This window comes from Pangasianodon hypophthalmus, chromosome 17 (assembly GCF_027358585.1).
Source record: "Pangasianodon hypophthalmus isolate fPanHyp1 chromosome 17, fPanHyp1.pri, whole genome shotgun sequence".
Lineage (NCBI taxonomy): Eukaryota > Metazoa > Chordata > Actinopteri > Siluriformes > Pangasiidae > Pangasianodon > Pangasianodon hypophthalmus.
The window spans coordinates 2,890,771-2,914,706 of NC_069726.1; the positions used below are offsets into that span (position 1 = coordinate 2,890,771).

Here is a 23,936-nt window from a genome sequence, read left to right on the forward strand (position 1 = left end):
TTGGGATAAGCGCGTACAGTTTTAGTCAAATCACTCCTTTAATAGGTGGCATGGCGGCACAGTGTGAAACAATGCCAAGTGACAGCTCCATGGTCCTGGGTTTGATCCTGAACTTGGGATTTTTAGTGTGAAGCTTTACATGTTCTCTGCATGAGGGGGTTTCCTCTGGGTTCTCCGGTTTCCTCCCACCTTCCAAAAACATGCCAGTGTGTGTGTCCACATGATAGACTGGTTTATCATCCAGGGTGCATTCTCAACTCACACACAGTGTTCATGGATGATGAAAATGGATATTCCTTGAATGTAATCATTTTTATTTTTTAGCAATGACCAGTTATTACTCTTATCACTCACTATGCATGCTGTCTGTGTTTTTCTATCAGCATTAGCCTGTGTGGATAATTCTGCTTCTGTAAGACCCTGCTTCTTCTTCTTATTTTTTAAATCACATCAGAAAAAAAACACGCCTGCTATCTCACGCGGAATGTGATTGGTTGAGAGCAGACCGTGATGCCCCTCCACGCGCGGGGGGCTTCCTCTATAAATGCGGCGCTGGCGCGCGGACTCCAAGACTGCGTCACTGGTGCCAAGGAAGCGCGCGCGCGGAATCGTCGTATCCCCATCCGTTCATCATCTTTACACCATGAGTGAGGTGAGATTTCCACATCTCCATCTGCTTTTACTGAACTCTGACGAATGTAGTGTAATGTAGCGCGTGACAATGCAATGCTTTCGAGTTGCTACAATACAAAAAGAAAAGTCTTAGTGAAGTTAAAAAAAAAAGGGGGATGTTGATGAATGGAATGTTGAGACTCCAGAGAAAACCCTTCTGCAGGTATTTACAGGCTTAATGCATGCATTGTAATCATTTTGAATGCATACCTGATTATTTCGAATCCGATCTCATCCGCGCGCGCGCACTGCCTGAGGTGTTCGGAGGGCAGCGCGCGCGCATTTGACCGAATTAAATCACCCACCTTTCAATTTCATGTCGTTGTTCATGCACTGCAAGTGTTTTTTTTTTGGCATTTTTCAAAGGTGGAAAAAAGGATGAAAAGATGCTGCAAATGCATCGTGCGGTTTCAAGGGAAATCAGTCCCGCAAATTGGGGATTGTTCCCGCAAAAAAGTATCCAAATGTCGGAGATGTCACTGGGTCTTTGGCAAACTTGAGGGAAGTATAACTAAATCAGCCCTACAGGGGGGTCACGTGATAACTGTGACATTTATGCATTTGTTAATGTGTTTTTTTTTCACATTTGCAATAATCAGAAATATGAGAATGGGGCTTTACTGCGTTATCATGATCATGATCTCTAATGTTTCCTCTGTGTGTGTGTGTGTGTGTGTGTGTGTGTGTGTGTGGGCATGTTTTTATATCTCATTGAGGACCAAATGTCCCCAAAAAAGAGAGGAACATCAAACAATTTTGTCCTTGTAGGGACATTTACCTTGCTTTAGTTCCTTCTTTTTTATTTACTTGTTAACCCTAAAGAGCTGAAGGGATTCCTTTTGGCTACTGAGGTGAAGTTCAGGGTTCGATTTATGTGCAGCATTAATTAACTATATTAATAATCATGTCAGTGGAAGTTTCCTTACAATCTGCTCTGTGCAAGACAAACATGATTGTGTTTGTGTGAATCACGGCATTCCACACGATCCAACAGAGACGAATCGTATTAGTCTAAATGCAAACCGTTCTTTAATTATGAAGGAAGAATGCACCACAGGGGTTTAATATATCACAAAGCGCATCAGAGTTGAAATATTCACCGCAGCACAGTGTTTTGGTCATACTATTTGTTAAAAAAAAAAAAAAACAGTAGAAATCAGGCATTAAGGATGTGTGTGTGGTCCATCTGAATGAAGCAGCATCATCATATGAAGTCTACAGACCCGGTCGTCCAGGCATGAGTGACAAGCAGAATCATTAGTCCAATGATGAGGGAGGGAGCGAGAGAGAGAGAGGGAGGGAGGGAGGGAAGGAGGGGGCATGTTCAGCTGCTCAGTGGTGCAAACTGTATGGAGAGGAGAACAAGCGCTAATGACTCCGCTATGCAGAAAAAGAGCACATGTAGCAATCCTGGAACGATGGAGATGCGCTAACTCATTACAATTGCACCATTTCTCAAGGGCCAAAGCACAAGGACACCGAATTATAATTCTTTTAAAAAAAATCACACAAGTAAAGACGCAATATGAACTATAAAACGAGTCAATTCCTTTGACCTGTTTGTGTTTAGAGGAAAAAGACTTTTCTGATTCTGCACTCCGATGTTTTTGCACGATGTTGGTGATTCATGCTGTTCTGTAGACACCATGATGCTCACACAGGCCTCCATACGTTCCTAAATATTTTTTTCTATAAAAGCACCATTCCATTAACACGTTCAGTGTATAAAAGAGCCAGAACAGACTGTGTAATGGTGCTTCATCATTGCATTTTATTTTATTTTCCTCCATTCCACTCCATTATGGTGCATATCGTGAGGTTTGTGCACTGCATCGCTGGTGGAATTCCCAGTTGGTTTAATGTTGAGCCGTGCTGGATGGTTGAGGGGAGTGCCAGACGGATGCAGGACTCGCTCCACAGAGGCGCTCGTTCTCTGAACACAGAAACGGCAAACACTTTTACATCAGAATATCTTTTCTGGATGGGTCTGATAGAGATAGCGGTGGTTCAGTGGTTTACTTGATAATCCCAGGACTGTAAGAGAACCACTGGTGAGCTCTTGAGACAGACCTTTATTAATTTATTAAGTCCTTTATTAACTGGAACTCTTTGTATGCATAGAATAAATGCATGTAATTGTAACATAAATGACAAGCAGCAGCTCTGTGCTTGCCTCGCTTGTATGTCACTTTGGATAAAAGCATCTGCCCTGTGGAAGCCACTTGGTGTTAGCAGGGTTTTCTTTGTTTTTCTCCAGCGTGTTTGCTCATTTCAAAGTAGACAGCCTTGCTTAAAAACTGTGTAGCTATTTCTGATGGCTTGATGATGATGATGATGATGGTATACCATCATGTGGGAATTTCACATAAAAATTTTACTGATCGAGTTAAACAGATTTTCTGATTATTTTACCAGGACAGGGAAAGTGGTAATTGCACACACTATAGCTGTATTAGATTATAGATTGATAGATTATAGATGTATTAGATTAGAGATTAGGTTTAAAATTGCTGGAGTATTCCTGCTGGATTGGTGTTGGATGAAATGTAATCTAAATGTATACATGATATGGTCTGTTGGCTCATTTTTGGACATTTTTAGACTCTTTCAACGCTAAGTGTCCTCCTGGACTGGACTGAGACGTGCAGGACCTCTCTGTGCAAACGCTGGACATAATCCAATCTGACGTGTAGCTTTGGTGCATTATGGTCCAGCAGTCTTCTTGCTTCTGCATGAATGAAGAGGAAATACATCAGTATAGGAACCTAACAGCACCATGACTCACAGTGCCGCTGTCTGTTTCAATATAGCCGTGAATGCCAGAACACTTCCATGCTCGCAACCGGAGAATTTCTCTGTCCGAGTTGGTTCCTGAGCGATAAAGCAGTTCCTCATCTATCCCATACACTCTATCGAGCTGCTTGTCATTTCTTATATCCGTAATCAGCAGAAGGCCATTTTGTCTGCCCATCCTTCGCTATCAGAGAGGAGAACAGAGACTGCGCCAATTAGCAGAGAGCCCACTCCGTCAGGATGAAAGACCATCAGGACCGACTCGGAGTCTCTCAATGTTGCAAATCCTAATCAGCAGATTAAGCCTGAGAGGAATTCAATCGTGGATTAGAGAGGCAGCGTCTGACAACTTTCGTGGACCTGATAGGAGAGAAATGGGGCCGCAGTAAAGAAAAAAGTCAATTAGTGCTAGTAAATTAGCGTGGGCTAAAGCAGCTTTTAATTCACCCAGTCAAGAAGTAGGACAAATAATCGATATGATGGGAAATCTGAAAGAGTCATACTACCAGTAGGCCTTGTTTATCGATCTTGTAGTAACGTTCTGTGTTAATGTTTTTTATGCCCAATCAAACTAAAGATTTCTGCCAGATTTATAAAAGTTTCGGTGCTGATAAATTACAAAGCATGTTATTTAGTGACGCCCACTAAATGACAAAATGGCGACTAAATGTCAAAAGAGCAGAGGCATATGCTAAATCCAATAAAGCAGCTCAGCCATTGCAGCAGTTAGGCTACCACAGACACATACTAACTCTTCCACCGTTTATATGGCGCCATTACTTTTGTGGTAATCAAATGGCTAGTTCTATGCATCATAATTAATGACTGAGTGTCACAAAATGTTCATAAAATCAGTGTGTGTGCAATTGAAATAAATGAGCAATGTAAACTTGAAAGTGTAATCTGTATATAAAAATGGCACTAACTCATCGCCAGTTAGATGAGCTGACACCGATCAGTCGAGGTTACCATGAATGATTCTCCTTACATGTACATTTACACAAAATCAGGAGCGCATGTAGGATATGAAAGTTTTTCCCAATCACATGGATTTTCATGAGCACGTTTCTTGCTGCGAACGATTTATCAGTTCGTATCCAGCTTGATAAACGAGTCCCATTGTTGACTGCTTTTTCTATTTCTTTAATGTCCCACTGAAAACAGTCATATTGAGTTTCGTACTGTTATCATACCCACTCAAAGGAAAAAAATGTAACTGAGGGCTGGCTAGTGGTCTAATATAGAAATCCTTGAGTCTTATGACTCAAAGCCTCTGTGTTTATGTAACATCCATCCACATTTACAGAAAAAGCACGTCTCAGAGTAAACTCTTTGGACTAATCCTGTCTGGTATGCATCACCTTGCTTTGTAGAATGAATTAGCTTAGTGAGTCATACTTCTCTCTTCTTCTCCAAAACCTGAAATCCTCCAGCAGTGAGCAGAGATTTCTCTCAAATAGTCTTTAATATTAAAGCTGCACTCACTGCTGAGAAGAAGAGATACAGTACAAGAAACCGTGATGGATATGAGTAAAGAGGAGATGTGTGTGTGTGATGATGGGAAAGCTAGAGGGATGCAGGAGATAGTGGAAGAAGAAAGAGAAAGTGATCTTGTGGCTCTGCTGATCTATCACTGACTCCTACCTGAGAACGTGAAGACTCCACAAGCATCCTGTCTTCATAGAAGAAAAAAAACTCTCAGGAAAACATGAGTGTGACGTTCTGCAGTGATGAGCAATCCAGAGTAGCTGAGAGCTGTAAAATATCTGAGGAAACACATTTTGTGTCATTAGCTTTGCTTGGATTAGTTAATCAGGATAAAACGTAGCAGTGCATTCTGCTTATCGTCAAATTGAAATAGAAATGAAGGCTGAAAATAATCTGCAAAAACCCCACGAAGCAGGAGCACGCCATGGGAGATGCATATTCTAACCACAGAAATGAAATATCCAAGAAACAAGCAACTGTCAGTCATTTGCTCCATTTTCCTGTGAGAAATGATTGCGTTCCAACACTGTTTTTAACCCATCCTTGTCCAACTTCTACGCCACCATTTTTTAAAAATATGTCTATTCAGCACGTCTGCAGCATGTATTATTACCAGACAAAAATAGTTTAAGGGAAAAATTCTAAATTAAGAAAAGGCATGAAACAAATTTGCGCCAAACTGAGGTTTAATGGAAGTCTAAGTGCAAGTGTTGAACTCTGCTAATATGTTTTAAATGTTTAAAATATGTTGAAATAAATAGAATTCCAAACAGCAACCATTACAGTTGAACAGCAGGTACTACAAGCAGCGACGCCTACAAGCAGCGATGAGGAAACTAAAGTCATAAAGCAACTACTCTAAGGCTACAGCGCAACTTTGTGTGATTAAACAAGTGCTTACTAAAATATCAGAAACTCATTACGATGTTAAAGTTGACTTACTGTGATCGCTTACTGTGACCCGATTGCTCTGAATTCATGGAAGGAATAATGCCAGTGTCTAGGTTAAATATAATTCCAATGTTAATACACATTAAAACCATGAAAATAACTCACCTAAACCTTTGGCTAGTAAGCTAAACCATAGCAGAACCAGGAGGAAGCAGCGAATCTAAGGTCGTTTTTTTTTCCCAATACAATGGTGAAATGCGAAAGTTGTTTTCGAGCCCGAGATCTGATCCTTGATCCCCTTGAAAACGGTGGACTGGTGTTCGCTTCAGTCAAACCACAGCACAGCACATTCCGCATCAGGTGTGGAAGCTGTCCGTGATTGGCATTATGTTGGTTCAAAAGGAAAAGAAAAATTCAAAACAGCAGACGTATGAACCCAGTGCCTGCCATTTTGCAAACCTGAGTGACTTACGGAAGTGACGCTGCGCAATTGAGCCATGAGTCTTCATACAGAAAGAAATTCTTCTATATGAACGTAATTATGCGATTATAAGCCCCACCCACAAAAAAACCCAGAAACAATCTTGGGGGCGGAGACGAGGACTTGGATTAACTCAGTTTTTTGTCCGGCCGCTGTAGCCGTCCCAGCCGTCACCAACGTTTAAAGATGCAAAGACAGGACAGAAAGCCTTTCCAAAGTTGTTCTTATGGAGTTTTATTCAACTTTCACAGAAAAAAGTAGTTCTGGTTGCAAGGTTTTGTTGTATCCATGCTCCATGAACCACAAAGCATAACCACAAAAAATTTAAATGATACACATTTAGTGTAAACAAGTGAGTTTGACTTAATGACCGTTCTACAAAAATATGTATTTGCATGAATATTTATTGATGGAATTCAGCAACTGCCATTAGATGTTGTTGCTGTTCCTCTTTCGGCTGCTCCTGTTAGGGCTCACCACAGCAGATCGTTGGTCCACATTATTAATTTGGCACAGTTTTTACGCCGGATGTCCTTCCTGACGCAACCCTCCCCAGTTTTATCCGGGCCTGGGACCGGCACTGAGAGCACACTGTTGCACACAAGCTCAGTGGCTGGGGTTGGTTTCCTGGCCGAGAATCAAACCCGGGCTGCAGCAGAGAGAGCGCTGTGGCCTAACCACTAGTCCTCCAGGGACCCCCAGCAATCTATTTATAATAGAGATCTATTATAAATATCGTTGTATTCCCATTCAGTTCAGTTCTGTAACTTAAGCAGCCGACTCCAACTCCATCGTAACCTCCTTATCACTGATGTTTATCCTTAGTGACGTGAAAACACGTGGAAATATTTGCACATGGCTTAACACACTTGTGATGCAACTTTCTGAAAAGTGCATGTTTGTGTTAGCTACATCTGTCACCAGAGATTAAAATTTTCCAGTGCTGCTTAAAGCTTGGGGGTTTAAGAAGAGCCAGGGTTTCTCTCAAACAGAGATTAGCTTTCAGCTCTCAGCTGCAGAATAATGGCTCAACACACAAGCTAGCCAAAATACAAAAGACAGCTTCGATCTGTTCTGCTTCACCAAGGTCATTTCATTTTTTTTTTTGTTTCTCTCGGTCTCAGCGTTGCACTTTTTTTATTGACTTTGTGAGAATTTACACATGAATGGTTGGAGGTGAACAGGACAAACAGGACACTGCAGTGCTGCCCTCATTGTTCTACACAGAGCTGTTAAAAAAACTGACAATCCAGCATTTAGCCTGCTTTGCTTTGCTTTGCTGACTTGTTTGATAGCCGGTAAACCTTTAGAGGCGTAGCATTTAGCTTAGCATTTTTACAGGATGGAAAGATGACCTAGCACAAAAAAACCCTCACTTGCACCAGCTGCAGTTTGCAACAGCTGATATTTTAGTTTTTGTTAGAATTTGCCCAAGCCAAGTTTGTTTAATTATTTATTTATTTTTATTAGTACATTTTCATTTGCACTTACTTAAGGAAAGATCTTGTTATTATGGGAAAATGTTTTTTGTAGAAGCAAGGTTCATTTCTCATAATTACAAAATGTTTTCTTATAATAACAAGATGCTTTACTTGTAATAACCAGATAGTTTTCACATAATTACAAAAGGTTTTCTTGTAGTAATAAGATGCTTCTCTTTTAATAACAAGACTAACTGGAGCGCCTCCAAATTTAGCATTTAGAGTTGTGAAATTTGGACGCCAACCATGATATACATTCCGTGCACATTAAATCACTGGAGGCGGTTAAAGAGGATTGTTTGATTATTGGCTTTCCGTGATGCATTGGAGAGGAAGAGTTACTGCTGAGCTGGTGTGACATGATGATCCAAGTCTTTCGGGAACCAGAAATGCTGAAGCAATGAATCCACCTGGAAGAGTAACTGCATGCATGTACATCTGACCAAGCAGTACGGTCACTCGCGTTGAAATGTATTGATGGTGAAACGAACTTTCTGAAGCAGTATTGAGAAAGAGGGTCTGTTTCTCAGACCGTTAGTGGGATGAGGTGGTCGATTAATCGTGTCCTAGCAGATGCTAACGGTGCAGTTTTAGACTACATTTAATAAATTAGTCCGTCCCAGTGCATGTAAAATCGTTACTAGTAATGCTGCAACATGCCATTAGGATGTATTACTTAACCCCGTGAACTTCCAGGGGGGTCGAGGCTGATATTCCTCACTCATAACTATGCACTTTTAATATGCTTTAAAAAAAAAACTATATAGCACCACCATAAAGGCTAGTAGAGAAGGTTATATGCATGAGTTGGGGGAATAATGTATGTATTAATTAAGGAATTAAAACACTTATGGGCTTGCTGTTATGAGAAAATAATCAATGATAAGGTGGTTTGACAAAGTGGCGTTACTGATACCACCCCAAAGTTGATTATTTTCCAATAACTGCAACATTTTAGCTGTCCAACTGTGAGTTTTGGTCCTGACAGACCGCATCAGATCCAGATCATATCTCTCCTCATCAGTATGTGGTCCAGATAAAAGTGGTAACAAGGACGATCATTTCCATCTTCAAACTGGTTCCTTCCATTAATTTGCGCCATCTGTTCAGCTTCAAAAACATGCCGCTTCGTCTTCATGCGAACAGGAGGTCCATTTTTTCTTGCTGTAGTCATCCGTAGCCTAGTTGAACGTCTCCATTTTAAATTGTTAATAGACATTGTGTGCAGCAGGGAACCCCTCTGGAGCACACAAGCTGCCTAAAGACCTAAAATAGTGCCAGAAATGTGTTGCAGAAACACACATTATTCACTGAGTTGCCTTGCTTTGGATGAATCACAATGAAGTGTTGAAATGCATTTTTTTTTTTTTACAGAGAAAATATTTTTGAAGGCATTGTTTTTAAAGATTTATTAAAATATCTATTAGTAGGCTTAATACTCTTACATTTGAATTATAATAGTCTAGTAATGAAAAAAATCGCCTATATTCAGGGTAATCTTACTTGCTAAGTGAGAAAAACTGCTTGGAACGAAGCCAAACTCTTCACTTCGATTAGAAAATAACTTTGGTAGTCAGATTCTTTTGCGAAAGCAATACTTGAACACCTTTTTAAAATGCACAACAGTGTGCTGTGCTTCATTTTCCAGTCACTATTAAAAAATGCTAATGATTTATTGATGGAAAAGAATGAAAGATTTATACACTCTGGGACACTCAGAGGTGATGTTAATAGTTTTATAATGTTTAAGGGTAACATTTAGCTAGCATGACAGCAGGAAAGGATGGCACGACTACAAGCCTGGGAGCTCAGAGCTCACACTGGCTGCGGGTTAAATGCTGTGTGTGTGTGTGTGTGTGTGTGTGTGAGTGTGTGTGAGAGAGAGAGACAGGATACACACTGTGCGATTGAGTAGCTGGAGGGCTGGAGTGATGGCACAGGCTCGGTTTTATCATCACTCAGCTATCTGTGAACAGTGTGTAGAACATAATTACAGGAGCTTGACTTTTTTTCACTGCTCGGTTCGTTCTGGCTGCTTATCTATGCTAAGCGCTATTCCGTTGCTCACACAAGCCTCGTACCGACAGAGTTTCAGTATTTCCGTGCAGAAAAAGAGCATCCGAGGTATTTTAAACCTATTAATTGGTCCATGTTGAGCTTTAAGCCTTTGTATTGCAGGTTTAGGATAATCGTAAAACTACACAGTCTCCTTCTGGAACGGTGTGGTTTGTAAAATAAGGTTTTGGTGTTAGAGGAACATATGGAGGAGATGGAGTGTGAACATACTGCGCTCCTTTGGGAGAAAGTGGAGGTCCCTTTTTGCCGTTCCGTCTTGGACTCCAACTCCAGGAAGAGCTCATTATTTTCAGTTACTGACTCACGTCATCACGATTCGCCACTTCTCTCTCGCTTTTTTTTATCTTTTCTCCGCTTTGATTTCCTGCCATTTGTTTTTTTAGGCCAGGAAACATGAGAAATGTGGAGTTCTGTGTGTTAGGAAATCGAGGCCATATCCTGACCAGAGATATACACATTACAGACCCACGCACATTACTCCAAGAACATGATGTAAAAAATGCATTTAGAATAAAGATATTGAGATGAGCTCCATTTTCCTGCACCAACACCCAATTTAATCATTGTGATGAAACCTTTGTGTGTGTAAGTTTCCACATAAAGTTGCTTTAAATTAGGAGAGCAGTTGATCTCTCAGTAAAATGTCCAGCCTGATTACATCTCAGAAACTCCACAGAAAAAACACTGTAAAGCATTGTTTATTGTATAGTTTTCTTCTTTTTCTCAGTCTTTGCTAGGGAAAGGAGTTCACCGTGGTGCGCACGCATTTCCGATTTGCAGTATCTGCAGTATGACTTTTTATTAGCAGCTGCTATGAGGAGGTTCCTCCAGGTACTCTAGTTTCCTCTCCCAGTCCAAAGACATGTTGTAGGCTGATTGGCATTTCCAAATTGTCTGGAGTGAGAGTGTGTGTGTGTGTGCGCGATTGTGTTGGCACCCCATCCAGAGTGTCCCCCACTTCGTGCCACGAGTCCCCTAGGATAGGCTTCAGGCTACCCCATGACCCTGAGTAGGATAAGCGGAGAACGGATGGATGGATGATCACCTGAAACGTCCATTATCCAATCCGTAATCCCCTGTTCCCTTTCGCAGTCTTTTGCAAGAACAGATCTTACAACTGACATGGTTCTGTACATTGTATATACACTGTCTGCACTTTCACTTTCCGTTTGTTTGCCTTAGTCCATGTTTGAGAATGTTACATTAAATTTGATTTTGATTATTAGCTGTAAAACCAGTTATGTTTAAGATAGCCAAAAAACACCACCCAATGGACTTGCTTTCCAAACCTATTCCAGTGGCCCTGGCAACCCTGAACTGTTGACGACATTATTTGAAGAGTCGTAGGCTGAGTTAGCTAGCCAAATTTTCTTCAAACTAGCTTGCTATAGATTAGGATGTTTGCTTGATTTCTGTAACAGCTCATCCTGAAGAGTTGTATTCCTTAACTATATTATGCTAAAGTGCTGTGTAAACAAAAGGTTTTACACAAGTCTGTTTATGTTGATGGGGTAATATATTATCTCGTGTCAGTGCTTTACGATCACACCGACTCTCCTCATAGCTATAAACACAAGCCGGTCAGGTCATTATCTTTACTAGTTACTGTTAATGATGCAGTGTCATTTATAAGAACAAATTCAGGTATATATTTTTATTAATATGTTCTAATAAATAAAGAGGTAAAAAACATGTCGTGTACTGAGGAAGCAACAAATAACTGTCATACTGTAAAGATAAGTTACATATTGCTAGAGATGGATTATCGAAAGTCCATGCTAGTCGCCCGGGGGGTATGTATTATTGAGTAAGTGCTGCTAGAGCAGTGGCTCTGTATCTATGGTCCTCAGTCATTTTGCCAACATTCACACCTCATATGTAAAGCGCCTTTGCTCAGAGGAAACCACAGTGAATTATCGCTAATGTGGACCATTTGTGTAATGATAATTTTGCTTGTAGCTTTTATTTAATATTATCAACGTTAGCAGATTTGAGCCATTAGCAACTGAATGACCATTTTGCTCATTCGGCATTGGAGATATAACCGAGGCTTCTTGTGAAGCATTGAAAGTGTCAGGTCATATAAAAGATGTACAATGGGTTGTTTTGGCTGCTGTCCTGTTTTTGCTCCAGCTCCATTTCTGAATTAGCAATAAAGTGCTCGGTGATTGCTGGAGCTTGATGTGAATCTGATGATGGGGCTTTTCTCCTCCACCCATCGCTGCTTTGTGCTGATGAAGGCTTTCCCTCTGCACTCCTTGTTAACTTTACTCGAGCACGACTTGCTGGTCTTTCCCTGCTCACAGATAGAGCAAATTAATGGCTCTTTTTACAGCAACCTTTTTCTACAGAACCGTTGAGGTGGCTCATATCATGGCTGCTGGTTACAAGTTGAGAGAACAGACAGTGTATAAAGCCTGACGAGTTGCGTTTGCGTGAGCTGATGTTCTCAACGGCCAATCACTGATCACCATTCACTGTCCCGCCCAAAACACTTTTGTTTTTTGTTTTAAAGTTATTTCACCTCTGTCTATTTCTGTCTAGATACAAATTATATTATTTTGCAAATACTGTACGTAAATAGTTTGTGGTGCCATAACCAAAGAAGACTTCATTCTACAGGAAATAAGTTACAATCTATACATTTCTGTACTGATAAAGCTCTAGTTTATTTAGTCTTCAGAAACTCTTCCTTCTTCATTTAACATGTTTAGAAATGCAAATGATCATGATAATTCAATGAATATGCATATTAGCTCATGACGTCTTCCGACAACTTTGAGCAACTTTTTTAGGACTTTCCCCTGAAAGGAGTTAGCAACACTGCCAGTGACTCCAAAAATAGATCTTGAGAAACTTGATTCGTGGCCTTCATATATTAGTCCGGCTCTGTATTTTTCCATTCTTAGATGGATGCTGATGAACTGAGAAGAGCAACCTGACCTGCGTTATGATCTATTCACTTATTCGTCTAATATGATGATCGTTGAAGGATTGTCTGTCTTTCTGTTCCTGCTTTTCCCCCATCTCATTTCTTGCTTTCTCTTCACACGATACTCAAATTTTCACAACAGCACACGATATCTCACGGTGCAGAGCTCTGATCCAGCTCCTGTAGTTCCACTGGGTGTTTCCTGCGCACATTCTTGGCCCGGATCGTGCCACGGCGTGGGCACTCGGCTCATTCCGATTCGTGCTTTATCCATCCGGTGGGATGCACGCCACGCACTCACACACAAACACACACACACCCACGCACAGTTCTTCTTAACGTGCTGCTGCAGTCAGCTTTTTAGCCATTCCTATTACACTAATGGTGCAGCTGTCTCTATTGCATCAAGTGCTGTATAATCACATTTATGGCGAGGATCATTAAAGTTACAGTGCTGTCAAATATCTACAGTGTCAAAAAGCCTGTGTGCGCGCGTATGTGCTTGCAGTAGCCACTGTCTCTCCTCAGTGGTTGCTTAGATAAGCAGGATTACATGGAGGAGAGTGTCTTCTGCAGTGAAGAGATCCCCCTCCTCTGCAGAGAGCTGGGAGTTTTCCCTCATCGCATCATAAGGCTGTGTGTGTGTGTGTGTGTGTGTGTGTGTGTGAGGGGGATTGCTGTGGAACTGCAGCAAACACACCACAGGCGTGTGGGTGTCAGTGTGGGTGTGTTTGTGCTACTACAACGGATAAGGATGTAATAGTTTATGTGTAATCACAATCCTGGCCTCACAAACGACCGAGATCAGTCAGATTTGGTAACATTTGTTAATCGGGTAAACTTGTGTAAAAATACGTAAGGAATAAATCATGACGAGGTTACAGGAAAATAATCAACGACACGGGTGGTGTAATGAAGTGGAGTTAGTGTTAATTATTTTTTCTATAACCGCACATCCCGAAGTGTTGTATTCCTCTTATACCAAAGTGATTTGCCAAGGATTGCAGGTTTTTAATTAAAGAACATGTCATACTTTATCCATTTATGGTTACATTTAATGTCATGGAAACAGATTGTCCGTGAATCAAGTTATGTTCAACATTCGATCCCTCACCAGCTTCTGTTTCCTCTCTCTCTCTCTCTGTCTCGAAGTTAGTAAGCCAAAAAAAACAGCTTATCAAGAAGCCGTAAAATGTAATCTCCTCTGTCCTGAAGTCTTTTCCATGGTGTTGTAAATCGCTGACACTGGAGACTCCTTCCCTAAATGTTAAATAAATGTCTCCTTAAATAAATCTTCACTATAGCACCTTATCATATTATAAGATTTTCTATGTTAAATAAAGACATTTTAATCTATTTATGTTGAGCATCCGTTAAACAACATTATTCAACACCTTCTGACCAATCAGATGTGAGAATTCTTATTATTAACTTGGCTCAGCTTTTAACTGTGTATTTGCCCAAAGCTTTAACTGAAAACGGCATTTCAATGTGCAAAAGATGTCTTCTGAGAACTAAAGTAGTAGTGCAAAACCTCCGACCGGGCAACACCGGCTCAACTTAAAACCACCCTCAAGCTCATTTTGTGCCCCGTAGTATTGCAGTGTCCTAGAAAAATGTACGCCAGGATCTTTGAGTTCGACACTGGCTCTTTCTCGATTAGTTCTGTTTGAAGAGATCTATCCCTGGGTACGATTTTATGCTTATAATGTACAGAGTGAAAGAACAGCCTGTTCTTTTCAGGTGGAAAGTTTATATATATATATATATATATATATATATATATATATATATATATATAAAGGAAGTACTTTAAGGAAGTGTTTAGCTCCTTTATTGGGCAAAGTAAAAATAAATAAATAATAAATAAAATAAAACAAAACAATGCAGCTCTATCATAGACATTAAAAGAAAATTGGGGTCTGGGATTTTTTTACATTTAGTTACAGTCTACCATTTTTCAAAGTTCTTATATTTATCGTTAATTTCTTATAGTTATTACCTTGTTTGACTGATTACTCTGATTATATCTAAACCTCAAAATAAGTATAAATAACTATAAATAACTTCAAAACGAATCATTTTTTAAATATAATGTGTTCTGTGTGTGGGAAGTTCCTGAATAGAAAGGTCTGTATTATTGTACACTCCTGGACCAAGCCCAATGGCAAAATATTAAGTTTTTAATGGTCTTAACAAATCATTGGTCAGGAAATGAGCAAGAATTAAACAGATAGGTAAAGCGAGAGCTTTTCCCTTTGATTTATTTAAATGTTTAAGTCTTGTGGATTTTGATGAGCTGCATCAGATGTGGCAGATAACCAAATAGTCAACTAATCTTTTAAGAAAAAAACATCCCAGAAGACATCCACAAAAACATTTTAATCATGACTTTACCTTTGCGTACAAGAAGACTTTATGTGACTTTCCCGTTTCTAGCTTTTCTCCATACAGTTCACTGCAGCAAAAGTAAACGAGTAAATGGTGGTACAGGAACTCTCAGTAGTGCATTTGTTTCATTCTTGCTCATTTTCTGATCAGTGATTTGTTGTTAAAACCATTAAAAGCTTCATATTTGCCATTTTGGGCTTGGCCCTTGTTTTTTTTTTTTTTTTTGCCCAGGAATGTACATGTTTTAAAAAAATGTCATGAAATAATTCTGTGGAGGTTTTTTTACTTTAAAAAAAAGAGGTCCCTGGGTGCAAAAATGTTTGCATTAAAATACAGCATCGTATCCGGAATGCAACTTATTACAGTTGTGCTGATTAATATTCGTGATTGAGCTCAGGTTTTCTTTTCCAATGGTATTCCCTCCAGAGCACAGATGGTGCGCTTGTCCGTCTCCTCTTCCTTCTGCACTTGATGTGTTTTTAATGCTTTCTGCTTCAAGAATAAGAACATTTTTCTCCTGCTGTGAAGAGAAAATCCCAGACGGACTTAATGCACATGGGGAAAGTCCTCCCTGATCACCAGCACCATATTACAGAATTCATAACAGTGACTCGGTTTCCCTCGGATGATAATGGTTTCCTAATGCGGCACAATGACCCACTGATTCGCATCGAGCTCTGAAACGGTAGCTCTGGGGAGCGTGAGCACCAAAGTGGCCGTGACCGCTCACAGCTTTCTTCTCTCCCACATTCTCATGCAAATGCAGCACTTTTTTATTTTCAATCTGGAAGACAAAGATAGGATTGAAGCAGGGCTGTTCGAGACTCAGGAGAAAGAACAATGACGTGGGGAATTCTCAGCGAGCGCATTTCCCTCTAATCCTCTCGTGCACTTTACGACAAGGTTCATTATGCATCCAGATCCGTACAGCGCGCAATCACAGGGAAGAGAGCAGCGAGGATTTGAGAGGTGCTGATGCAACCTTGCTTCTGTATTGGGGTGTGTTTCTCTTCTTTTCCCTGTAGTACTAGAGACGCTGTGATCAGATCAGGACCTGTGAGCTCACGTCTCATACTGCTGGCTTCATGCACAAACATTAAGCCTTGTCTTGGATTAAACAGAGCTGAATTTGATTAAAAAACCCTTTTTTTAGACCAGGACAGGGTTTAATTTGTGTACTGTAAACACCAGGGACTTGTTTCTAAGAGTGTGTAAGTGTATTTGTGACCAAAGCCAGAGGTTTATGCCACTTCCCTTCTTGATACTTAGGTTTCACCTAACAGTCATTAAAACTGTCCTTATTTCAGATAGATATGTAGTGTTTTGTAGCATTGTTCAGCACAGATATGTGAGATTTAAATGTGCCAAGTGCTTGAATAAAAAAGGGGAAATAAATAAATAAATAAAATACATAATTTTCACTACTAAAATGTGGATTTACAGACGGCTCTTTGCGACAAGATGCAAAACACTGATTGGGGATTTCATTATTTTAGCAAATAATGCGTCATTTCTAGCTTCAATGCTGTTTAGGCTACAGAGTTAATGATGAAAATAAATAAATCAGTGCATAAATGTTCAAAAAACAACTCTGTGTATCAAATTACACTATTTTAACACAGACCAGTTCTTAAAAAGTGGCAGCTCAGCTGAAAACTGATTCGGGAAGTGAGAGAGTGCAGCATGGAAGATCATGTCCATCAACAGAGCTTCAACTATATTAGAAAAGGATAAGGAACATATTTGTTCATTCCATGATTATTTATATCATTATTAGATTATTTACTGTGCATAACTAGCTAACTAGATCTCCACAGGTTATTATATTATGTTAGCTACCAGTTTTTTACCCTAGTCTATTGAGTTTCTGGGCCAAAACATAAGACAGGCTGCACACTGGAGAATTTATTTACCCACTGGGCTAGCGAATGTGTTTTTCATTTGTCCACTGCTGTCCTATTTAAGGGTCCTATTTAAGTTTCTGGGGACTTTCTAGCCACTAGCTTAGAACCTTTACCACTATAAGGTTCATCGTCGTGTTCATCCCCAAGTTTACGCTGCTTTTCTTGGCCACTGCATCACTGAAGAAGGTTCATCGTCGTGTTCATCCCCAAGTTTACGCTGCTTTTCTTGGCCACTGCATCACTGAAGAAGGTTCAGTTTTGAAGAAGGTCTGAAATTTAGCCTACTTTGGCAATGTGTTTAAGGACGCAACTAGCGTATATTAATCAACAGCGCTCGTGTTAAATACTGTTCAAAAAACATGAGCAAATTAAGCTGATTAAAGGCTTAATTAAACACACCAACACAAAATGGATGCCAAGTCTGATCTATGCATTACACTGGAACTCGTTTCGTTTTCCACTGTTGCACACGTCCGCATTCAGGCTCGAGGCAGGACTGTGTGTGTGTGTACGGTGTGTGCAAGTTCATTTCATGGCTCTAATATGGTCTGGAAAAACGGAGGTAAAGCAGTTCCCTTTGAAATTGGATTAACCAGCTTCAGTGCATCAACTGAAGGCAGAGAGGCAGTGACGTGTGCAGGTTAAACAAATATTGCACATGTTGAATGCTATAAATATCATATTATCCATTATAGCATATATAGTATATTCTATTAAAAATTCTAACTTTTCCACCTTATGTTGCTTTCATAATATTTGTTTTTTGAAAGGAAAAGCGCTGGCTTTAAGTGGTGAGATGAAGGAAAAACAGCTACACAATGTTCACACCGTTCTAGCTAGTTTCGGCTAACTAACGATTGTAGCTTGTGTCTGGATAAGATTCATTATTGTCAGTAAAATAAATATTTTTAGTTACATTGCAACATTGAGCTATAGGCGAGGAAATATTTTCAGTTCAACAGTTTCAAGCTGTAAATATCATTATATTAGCTCAGTCTTTTCACCAGCACTTTGTCCTCCATGTTTGTTGAAAAGCAGCCGTTCCCATAACTCTCATCATACACCATAACATTTAGCATGCTGCGCATGTGCCATTTGTTTTTTTTTGTTTTTTTTTTTTCTGTAGCACTTGCTAGTTTATTAACTTACCTGATTTGATCCTGAACTAGCCATTTTATTTATCGCAGTTGAATATAGCTTGCTATCCTGTTAGTTTGGGGATCAAACTCCGATAAGCTGACAATCTAGCAACTTAGCTTCAGCAGCTAGCAAGTTAGCCTCAGCAGCTAGCATGAGGCTAGTTGTTAGCTAGTTAACTTTACTCACAGAAAAACTGACAATGAAAAAAAGTACAAAGTAAAGGAAAAAGATAACTAAAAAACATAAAATTGTGTTGCATTATCCTTCTTGTGTGCAACTCTATCATTTATTCCTTCATTTATCTTCAAAAGCATCAGTGCTGACTTACGTTCAGAGCGTTTTAGGCTAGCTGAATCATTAAGTGCTAGTAGCATGTTGGGGAGTCCTACAAAAAGGTTTAGATATTATGTGGTTAGTGTTTGATAAGTGCTATTACATACGCTAATCATTCATTCACTGATTAGCTACTTAGCAGCTAAAAAATTCATTTCCCCCCAGTACCCATGTACACTGTCCCGAACAGCTCTCGAGCACGTTTAACACAGCTGAGTAACAGACTAACATAAGGATCTGTTACAAAATAGCTTTTTATCCCTTCTAGTTCTTGAAGAGAGAGGGAGAGAGGTCCTTCTTTACCTTCTTTTCCCTTCTCCAGCTGCTGAGCATCAAAGCTGCGCCGAAGTGTTTAAAATTCATTGAAAGTGTCGGATTAATTATTCAGGGCACGGCGAGCCGAACCGCTGTGACAGCGCTGCCCGTTATGTTTTCATTGCTTAGTGGGTGAAACATGCTGTTGCATAAAGCAGGGTTCAAGAGGATACAAGCAAACAACAACAACAACAAAAAAAAAAACCAAAATAGTTGCTAACACAAGCTCTGTTACTTGTTATGAACAATACAGTTTGGTCATATTTGATTTTTTAATCAAAACTGCATCAGTTTTTAATAATACAAGTGCACTGAGGCAATATCAGGTGCCAGTCAGTAAAATATGTGAATCAGCAATCTGGTCTTATTTGTAGTATAGGAGGCTTTAATGACTAAAAGACGGATCCAGGACTTTAAAATCTGTAAAATCCACCGTGATATCTGGAGTCTTTCATGTTTTCAGCATCATTTAGGACTGGAAAAATCTTTCCTCCTCAAGAGTGGACTTAAGAGTAAAAGACTTGGCTTATACTCATGTATACATAAGTTGATGACCTGCTGATATACAGTAGGATCAAAGGGTAAGAGCCTAGAGAGTTTTATTTCATTATTACTCAAAAGGAAATCCAAGATTTTTCAGGTACTATTCAAGATCCCATTATTTCAAACTGGCAAGTCCATTTGAAAACATGACTTTTTTTAATTTAAGTGTTTAATGACTTGTTTATCGTCCACTCTCATTGTAACGGGACTATAAATGCGTGGTTTAAGAAAGGAGAGTGCGCTTGTGTTACATTCACATTAGTTGGTAACAAGTCGCCTGTAGTTTTTGTAGGTTCTAATTTGTAGGCAACTGTCCAGTGTTTTTTTTTCTTTTAAGTTCTGTAGTAGCCAAAATGCATAACCTAAACTTACATATGGAATGTATTTAAGTACAAGTTCATTAGCAAAGAAAACTAACTGTACTTGCTAAATCAGGAAACTCTGCTACTTCCTTCCAAGCTTTATTTTTCTTCATAATCTCTATACACATTTAATGAGAAGTCATATATTACAGGAGAAGATGAAACCACAGTTCTTCATATTTGCACATCAAACAAACAGTAAATGGGAACTAATTGCAGGTAGGAACTGAAGTTCTGAGTGGGGAACTGGTGAAATGTCAGACCACATGCGCCATAGGATCGGTTAGAAGAATCATTCAAGCTGATTGTTTGGATTTGTAGCTATTGCGTCATACCTAATTTGCATAGAATTGATAAAACCTCTGTTTAGATGTTGCTTGTCTCTCTGCTGCCTTGTTGATCGTCTCTAAAATTGCTATTGTGAATGTAGGTTAAGAATAATGCAGTGTTCAAGGCGATGTTGCAACTTGTAATTCTTTTAAGTAGCTTTTAGGAGCTTTACGTGCTCTGATAGAGCAAAAAAAAAAAAAACACGCTTTTGTTGAGGTGTCTTTTTTTCCCCCCACTTCACACATGCCAAGGTGGGACATGACGTTATTACAACTCGCAAAATTACCACTTAAAAGGCACCATGAAGGCAGCACAAGCTAATGCAAGCCAACATTTGTTTTACAGATGATATTAGACAGAGTTGGTATCACCATGTGTGCTACATGTGCCTCATTAGAGGAATCCAGATCAGCCTTTTAAAGTTACATCTAGATTTTATTTGCCAGTAAAAATTTCAGTTCACTTCTACACATTGTCAACTGTTTTCTCATGCTGCAGGATTTAACTTGAACCCATTTGAAGTTTAACCAAAAATGTTCATACGGACTCAAGACCTAGCAAGTTAATTCAAGTCCCAAGTCAGTGATGATGCAGATCAAGTCCAGTTAAAGCTTTTCCAAGTTCCTCAGCTGGAGTTGGTCCACAGCTTTCCTATATAATGTGCACATTCATCAGTTCATTCTTTTCTCTTTTGGATTACAGAGACCAGGATCCGGAGCACCAACCGGACTCAGCAAACCCTCAGGGGTTGAAGGTATGAACCTTTTATAATACTTCATTCAGCAGTCTTCATTTAGAAGCCCCTGTGATGGATTCTGAAGCTGAATAGCTGGGACACCCGGTCCCCATGAATCTTTTTTACTGGCCTCCCCACTAAAACGTGGTGTGATTGATGGGGAGATCCAGGAGCTTCTCATTTTGGCACTGTGCACGGTGGAAGGCGTCAGTTTGATCGGATCAGACGATTCCCGTGAGGCGTGTTGTGGAGCTCGAGCGGCTCTAATGTTTGCACTGTGTTTGCTGATAAGAACCTGGTAGTGGGGCTCAGATGTAATTCTACCTGAAACGCTCAGATGACTCGGGTTATTGGATGGGAGTTTAAAAGCTCTTAAAAGGTTCCGCTCAGAATCTAGAGTCACTCAAGGACACTACCTTAAACTCCCATCCAATAACCCGAATCATCTGAGCGTTTCAGGTAGAATTACAACCCCCAAATGTATTAACCACCATATATTTACAATAGTCATTTCAAATGTTCCAGCACTTTAAGCATGTTTTAATGTACCATATTCTGTTAAAAGATGCGCTCCAATATGTTATGTAAGGGATACAACACGGGATGGCGTTCTGTAATAGGAAAATAATCAACGATAAGGTAGTGTGATGAAGCAGAGTTACTTTTACCATCACAAAATTGATTGTTGGCAAAATGCTTGTTGTTTCAATGATAAAATTAACCACAATAACACAATAAAACAACTGTCCACAGATGCATCCAAGAAGGACGTCCCTCCTGAGGACTTCGACATCGACATGGACGCCCCCGAGACGGAGAAGGCCGCCGTCGCCATCCAGTCGCACTTCAGAAAGTACCAGAAGAAGAAGCAGGATACGAAGCCATAGGATGTGCCGGCTGAACGCAGCCCGAAGCTGATTGCATGTTTAATAAAGCGCACTGTCATGGACTCAAGGGTGGGGATTATATTATGGTGGAGGTGAGGGGAAAAGGGACTTGAAGTGAATCATCGGTTCGTCTGTCACTGGCATCCATCTGGAACAATAAGCCTGATCGTTTCAGATTTGATTCCTGTCTGTTCGTGTTCGGTTATTTGTCTTCAGTTTATTGCTTTTTCTTACTGAATTTCTTCTCTTGTTTTGGTTTTGAAAGCTTCATGCTTGTCAGTACTGACATTTTTAAAAGAATATTTCACCCTGTATGTGTTAGTCTGTGATCATATTCTGTTCATAACATGGAACAAAGAAATGAGCTGCAGAAAAGATACTCTAAAATGTCTGGCATCACTGTAAATCTGGTTTTCTTATGAGTACAGTGTTATTTGGGGAAAAACAAAGCAACTCCAGATTATGAGTAATCTAATCCAATCCCTTTCTTTATGACTGTTTCACTTTCATATGCACTGGTTACTGCGTTTCTATTATTTGTTGTCGTCTGGCTTCATCAGTGTGTTTTGTGCTTGAACCTTAATCGTCTCCCCGCAAGAGTTTCATCAAGTAAATGTGCCAAGTGCTACACTATACTGTCCATCCAACACTTTGAAATGATATACACCCTTAATATGAGCGAATAAATATTTAAGAACAGAGTAGACGGCTGCCATGTTGTGCATTTCTGCTGTCTTTTCTCCCTTTCCCCCCCTTTAGTGGCATACTCCAGATCCTTTAGTAGAGCTTTTTCTTCTGAGCTTGCAGTGAACTTCTGACTCCTTATCGATCTGGCAGGTTTTACCTAATCGTTTTTAAAGCCAATAAAGTAATGGAGAGCTATCAAGGCAGAGATGGTTTCCCAAGTGTCTCATCACTTGTGAAGTACTGTGGAATCCCAAATGAAGTCCTGGCCTGCTGCTATCTTACGTATAAAAGGTTATTAATAACAATATACTGTGTAATACTAACATTTTACAATGCTAGGTTATATCTGATCTGGTAGAGGCTCTCAAAGATCCCAGGTGGAACTTTTATTTCAAGGGTCGGCGAGTCAGCTCTACAATGTCAAAGTAATTTATTTTAGGTGATTGGGAGGTTGGATAAATGGGAAGCATGAACCACTTGTGTCAAAAGGTGCAGGGTTTTATTTTTAGGTTCACAGGTAACAAAGATTACATGAGGGACCTTTCTGAAATCCTTTCTTCAAGCAATCTGTAACAAACACACACCCGGTTTGGGAGTGTAATAACACCCCTGTTCCACTCGGGGCGCACTCACTTTCCGTTTTAAAAGATTTCGTGTTTCAACTTTCAGACATTCGGTTTATTTTTACGTCCCACTTTCAGCATTTTACTTGCAGAATTTCAGCAGTTTGTATTCACAATTCATAGAAAGGTACTTGTAATATTTATTTACAAGTTACTTACTTCCTAGAAACTATTAACAGAAATCTTTCATCAAAAAGTATTTGTAGAAATTTTTAATTCAAACAGTTTGTACTTCCATAAAAGTTGAAACTATTTATGGAAAATTTTCATAGTAAGTTTTTCTAGAAACTGCACATTCTTTGTAGAAATTTTTTCATGCAGTTTTCATTTAAAGAAATATTTGTATAAAGTTTTTGTACAAACTGTTCATACTTTTCATAGAGGCTATTTAGAGAAAGTTTCCATAGAAACTGCATACTCTAGAAAATATTCATACAATTTTAATATAAACTATTTGCATAATTTTTTTGTATTAAGTTATAGAAAGCTTAAATATGCATGCTTTTCATAGAAACAAATACAGTGCTTCATAGTTCAGGGAAAGTTACTTGCAACAGGTTCCAAAAAAGCTATTTTGCTCTTTTGTACAATGACCACATGCAAACCTTTAGTAAATCATGGCTTAATAACAGAAGGAAGTTAATATTTTAGTTGATAGGAGAATGGACCCAAAGTACAGAGTTGGCTTAAGGGATTAGAAAATTTTTAATTGAAAATTTAACTGAATCGGTTATATTTCAATCACCCAGTAAATATATTTTTACTGGCTTCCTTTCATGCCTGCCTAAAGCAGGAATGAAATCCAGGACCTTGGCACTCAGAACCTAACATACTACCTATTGCTCCCTCCAAAGTGCAGGCAGCACAATGG

General features: G+C 39.5%; 1 protein-coding gene across 1 annotated transcript; it reads left to right on the plus strand.

The window, feature by feature from the left end:
* The first annotated feature begins 522 nt into the window (after positions 1-522).
* pcp4a (Purkinje cell protein 4a) lies at positions 523-22,456 on the plus strand. Its single transcript, XM_026943916.3, has 3 exons — positions 523-652; positions 20,835-20,886; positions 21,622-22,456. Exons 1-3 carry the CDS (start codon positions 545-547, stop codon positions 21,753-21,755), a joined length of 294 nt encoding a protein of 97 aa, XP_026799717.2. The 5' UTR covers positions 523-544; the 3' UTR covers positions 21,756-22,456.
* Positions 22,457-23,936: the final 1,480 nt, after the last annotated feature.